The sequence below is a fragment of the Myotis brandtii genome, unplaced genomic scaffold, assembly GCF_000412655.1.
Source record: "Myotis brandtii unplaced genomic scaffold, ASM41265v1 scaffold111, whole genome shotgun sequence".
NCBI classification, from domain to species: Eukaryota; Metazoa; Chordata; class Mammalia; order Chiroptera; family Vespertilionidae; genus Myotis; species Myotis brandtii.
In genome coordinates, this window is record NW_005353789.1 from 4,735,076 (window position 1) to 4,740,952 (window position 5,877).

General features: G+C 43.8%; 1 protein-coding gene across 1 annotated transcript in view; it reads right to left on the reverse strand.

Annotated features, from left to right (window-relative positions):
• The window catches only part of FRAS1 (Fraser extracellular matrix complex subunit 1), a 466,232-nt gene that overhangs the window by 139,437 nt on the left and 320,918 nt on the right, over nucleotides 1-5,877 (reverse strand). Inside the window, exon 30 of the mRNA XM_014544766.1 lies at nucleotides 755-908. Coding sequence (XP_014400252.1) covers nucleotides 755-908 — 154 coding nt within the window. The remainder of the gene's footprint in view (nucleotides 1-754; nucleotides 909-5,877) is intronic.

Below are 5,877 nucleotides of genomic sequence, written 5' to 3' on the forward strand. Positions count from 1 at the left end.
CTGCCGGCCGCCATCTTTGTTGACAGTTAATTTGCATATCGCCCTGATTAGCCAATGGGAAGTGTAGCAGAGGTATGGTTAATTACCATGTTTGTCTATTATTAGATAGGATATAGACTAGAGGCCCAGCGCACACGAAATTGTGTGCAGTTAGGGTCCCTAGGCCTAGTCTGGCCTCAGTCACGTGGCCTCTGCCGCCCTGCAACACTACGTGAAGCTCCCCACCCTGGGACACTCCACAATGGTCATGGCCCCTCAACTGCTTCAAGAGGCTCCTCCTGCCCTGCCACTGCCCCGAGAGGCTCCCCTCACCCCACCACTGCTCCATGATGCTCCTCCACCCTGCCACGCTCCACGAAATTCCCCCTGCCCCACCACTGCTCCAGGACCCAGGACTTACTTCTACCACAGGTGGCCAGAACCCAGGAGAGCAATTCAGCCCACTCACCAGTCCCCACCCACCAGAGCCTGCCTCGAGTGCAGCCTGGCATTCGGTCGTCCCTCTGGTCATTTTGGATGTGAGAGACCCTGGCTCTTTATATATAGATGTTTATATTACTGAGTATACTACCTAGTATATAACATATGTACAGTGTGGTGGTTCCTTTGATTATCCTGTTTTTAAAGGGGAAGTGGGAGGTATTAGAAAGTCAAGTTCATTGAAGTCACAGCCTTGCTGTATGGCATCTTACAAAAGCAAGTCTAAGACTACTGAGCACAGTGATGACATCATGGCAAAGGAAAGAGCAGTTACCAAATTGGGGGTGGTCCTGCATAATTTTGTAGATGATTTCTGAGGCTCTGGCACCTGGGGCTTCGGCCTGTAAGATCCTGTTGGTAATCTGCAGCATTCCCCCTTCCGGAACCCACACCATTGAATTGGCCACAAGCCGAAGACCTTTGTCATTCTAGAATAAGGAGAGAGTACAGAATTAGGTCCAAGCAAAATAAGAAAATATCAGTCCTTAAAAACATGTTATCAGGTACCACTGCTGCTAATGATTGTCTAGTAAGAGAGAGTCATGGCTTTAGAGTCACACTATGAACTACAGTTGTTCGAACAACACAGGTTTGAACTGCATGAGTCCACTGATAAATGGTTTTGTTTTTACAATTGACCTGTGCTATCATTGACTGGTGCAGTTCAAACTGTGTTGTTCAAGGGTCACCTTGACAGTTAGGAATCTGCAACCAAGGTCAGGAACCCCTATGCAAAGGGCTGAATTAAGTAATTCACGAAGTTTTGATTGTCAGGTGGTCAGCACCCCAGCTCCACATTAAGGGTCAACTGTATATGTGTGTACACTATGTGTAGATATACATACATATACATATATATACATACATATATATATATATATATATATATATACGTGTATACACATATATGTATTTTTCTTGCATTTTCTTTTAATTTATCATGAGAAAATAACTTATTTCTTTCAGGAAGACTAAGTCTCTTCATTGCTTTCTATCATTTGTCCATCTACCTGTCCTTCCATTCTCCCTATCCATCCAAATTCAAGAACTATTCGTTCAGCTCTTTTGCTAGAGGGCTAAGGTACATAAGGATGGCTGAAATACGACTTCAGTTTCAGAACTGACAGTCTGGTGGGGGAGACATGAATAATTAGGATGCATCACAAGTGATGCTCAATAAGAAGCTTAAGCAGAATGCTATGAGTGAATAAGGAAGGCAATCAATCAATTTTTCTTTTTCACATAGATGTTTCTTTAAAAAAAATTTTTTTTTATTGATTTCAGAAAGGAATGAAGAGGGAGAGAGATAGAAACATCAATGATGAGAGAGGATCATTGATTGGCTGCCTCCTGCACATCCTACACTAGGGATCAAGTCTGCAACTCGGCATGTGCCCTGACTGGGAATCAAACCATGACCTCCAGGTTCATGGATTGATGCTCAACCACTGAGCCACAATGTTTTTTTCTCTCTCTCCCTCTCCTTTCCTTCCTTGCTCTAAAATTCAATAAAAATATTTTAAAAAGAAATAAAAACTGGTGGTTATAAAATAGTCATGGGAAAGTAAGTAAAGCATAGGAAATAGAGTTGATAATTCTATATAATAAAAGCCTAATATTCTAACTGTCTGGTCGTCCATTCAATCAATCAAAGTGTAATATGTTAATGATATACTAAGGCCACTCAACCACTCCCTATGACATGCACTGACCACCAGGAGGCAAACGCTCCGATCAGTACGTTAGCTTGCTGCTGGCATCCGGCCAACTGGGACTGAGCAAGATGGGCCAGACACGCGCTGGAGCCCTCCTGTGGTCCCTCCCTGGCTGGCCAACCTCCTGTGTCTCTCCTGGCCCTGATCATGCACCAGTGGGGTCTCTCGGCCTGGCCTGCACCCTCTCACAATCTGGGACCCCTTGGGGGATGTTGGAGAGCTGGTTTCAGCCCGATCCTGCAGGCCAGGCCGAGAGACCCCATGGTGCATGAATTCGTGCACAGAGCCTCTAGTATTATAATAACTATGTATGGTACCAGTTGGGGTACTGGAACTATCAAAGGGAACATGATATAAAGTATATGATTGTCTGACCACTAAGCGGTACGCGAAACCAATACATAATACATTTTTTTTAAAAAGGTTGAAAAAAAAAAAGAAGAATGACTCTTGTTGGCTGGTAGAAGGCAAAAGCTGTTAAAAGACTCAATTTACACTGCAGGCCCTGTAAAGTCAGCACGAGTCTCGAGGAAGGAAATGGAATGATCAGATCTGGGTTGTGGAAAGCCTCCAGCAGCAAGCGATGGAAGGGACTGGAGTTGGGGTGATCTGGAGCTATGGAAACCCTTTGACACATTCTTACCAGGGCTCAGGTGAGAGAGGATGAGAAGGTAGTTGCAGTGGGAATGGATAGTTAAAAACAGATCCCAGAAACACCACAGAGGCCAAACTGACAGGCCTGGATGACTGAAAGCGAAGCCTCAGAAACAATAGCTGGGAATAGCTGACTGGAAGGAGTCACCCTAACTGCACTCCCGAGAAGGGACCATTGTAATTTCGAAAGCCAGTGTCGTCAACAACACTGCCACTTCGATTGGCAAGGAGCGCACCTCTTCCAAAGCCTCCTAATTGACACTTTCCGCGGATGAGATTAGTGAGGCGGCTCGTGTTCAGTTTTCAGTCTGTTTACATACTTTAAAAGTCAGTAAATCTGATATTTTAAAATATGGCATTTCTGAACAGGTGTTTTTCTAAATTATTGTTATTACTTTCAAAAATGCTAACAAAGAGAACAGAGTAAACAGCACTCCCAGGAGGGAGCATTCAGAACAGAAGACAACATACTCTTTCCAGTCACCTGACAGGAGAGCACTTGCCCCTGTCAGGAGAGGTCACAGATATTTTCACCAGGAAACTGAGTCAAACAGCGCCCAGGAGAACAACAGCCAGGGCACCTTCTATTGTGACGAATGCCTGAGAGCAAAATCCCGGAGAGCTTTCTCCTTTCACAATTGATATAGAATATTATTTACAAAAATATCACCGTGTGTCAAGAACCTGGCATGTCCTCTACCAGAACTCTGGAGGGAAAGGCCTTGTTAACTCTAGCAGAATTTTGCAAAACATAATACACTTGGACCCAGGTGTCTCAACTGCTAAAAAGCCTCGTCAACTTTGACTATGGTTACAGAGATCAGCCATACACCAAAGACCACAATCTTGGACTGACAAGGCAATGTGGCTTTTCATATTCCAAGCAAGTAAGCACTGGGACTCGAATGCATGTCCCAGACACCTCTCTTACTTGACTATACTTTATCAGCACAATCCCCTACAATTCCTGTGTGAGGACATTTTTAGGAGACAGTACTCCTTGCAAGTTGGCGTTCAGAGATCAGCGACGTCTAAAAGTGCATTAGTAGTTAAGAATCTCAGGCACCTACCCCAGACTTCTGCATCAGACCTTCTGAATTAGAATCTGCATTTTAGTTTTGTTCATCAGCTGTATTAAAGTATACTTGACCAATAAAAACTGTATACAGTGGGGCCTTGACTTACGAGTTTAATTCGTTCCGTGACGGAGCTCGTAACTCAAATTACTCGTATGTCAAATCAAAAAGTGAAAGAGTGAGACACGTGATGCTGGGCTGATGTTGTGGCGTTCACTGTGATGTTCGCTGCGCCAACTAGCGGTGGGGTGTCTGAAGCTGGCTCGTAAACCAAATTTTAGCTCGCAACTCAAAGCAAAAAATCGGCCGAGAGACGGAGCTCGTATCTCGAAAAACTCGTTAGTCGGGACACTCGTAAGTCAAGGCCCCACTGTATATTTAAGGAATACAATGTGATGTTTTGATGTATGTATGTATACCTCACATAGCTATGACTTTTTTGGTGTGCTAAAAACATGATCACTCTCTTACCAAATTTCAAGTATAAAATACGTTTTTATTAAGTACCAGAGGCCCAGTGCACGAAATTTGTGCACTGGTAGGGTCCTTAGCGGCTGCTGGGTGCTGGCCGGGTACTCCCTCCCTTCCCCCGGCCAGCCCGCCCCCTGGTCAAACTCCCGGAAGAACTCCGGTGGAGGGGACAATTTGCATACTACACTTTTATTATATAGGATAGTTTCCATGCTGTACATTAGATCTCTAGAAGCTATTCATCCCTTATAACTGAACCTTTGTATCCTTTGACCAACATCTCTCCATTTCCCCAACCCCCAGAAACTACCATTCTACTCTGCTTTTATGAGTTTAAGTTTTTGAGATTCCAAATTTAAGTGAGATCATGTAGTATGTGTCTTTCTGTATCTGGCTTATTTTACTTAGGACAATGTCCTTCGGGCTCATCCATGCTGTCACAAATGGCAGGATTTCCTTCCCTTTTAAGGCTGAACAACATTCCATTGTGCATACGGACCACATTTTCTTTATCCATTTATCCACTGAAGGACACTTAGATTGCTTCCATATCTTGGCTATTGTGAATAATGTTTCGATTAACATGGGAGTGCAGATACCTCTTCAAGACTCTGATTTCATTTTGATTGGATAAACACCCAGAAGTGGGAATGCTGGATTATATGGTAATTCAATTTTTAACTATTTTAGAAATCTCCTTACTGTTTTTCAAAGTGGCTACCTCAGTTTACATTCCCACCAATGGCGTATAAAGGTTCTCTTTTCACCACACCCTCACCAACACTTGTTACCTTTTGTCTTTTTAGTAATAGCCATTCTAACAAGTGTGAAGTGATATCTCATCATGGCTTTGATTTGTATTTCTCTGGTGATTAGTGACATTGAGCACCTTTTCATGTACCTGTTGGCTACTGTATGTCTTCTTCTGAGAAATATCTATGCAAGTCTCTAATCCATTTTTAATCAAGTTGCTTCGTCGCTATTGAGCTGTTTGAGTTCCTTCTATATTTTAGATATTAATCTCTTATCAGATATATGGTTTCAAATATTTTCTCCCATTCCAGAAGTTGCCTTTTCATCTTGTAGATTGTTTCCTTTGCTGTGCAGCTTTTTAGTTGGATGCATTTCCACATGCATTTTAACAAGATCCCAATCAGATATGGAGTCATGTGAGACACATGGTCTAGGGTAGAGCTCATGATGGGTCTGGAATGATTTTCCAAAAAATGCACAGGCAGGCATTTAGTATGGTTATGTTTATAACAGGACTAGTAGCCAGGTGCATGAAATTCGTGCACGTGGTGGGGGGGTGTCCCTCAGCCCGGCCTGCACCCTCTCCAATCTGGAACTCCTTGGGGGATTGGGCCTAAACCGGCAGTTGGACATCCCTCTCGCAGTCCGGGACTGCTGGCTCCTAACCGCTCACCTGCCGGCCTGCCTGATCGCCCCTAACCAATCTGCCTGCCAGCCTGCTCACCCCC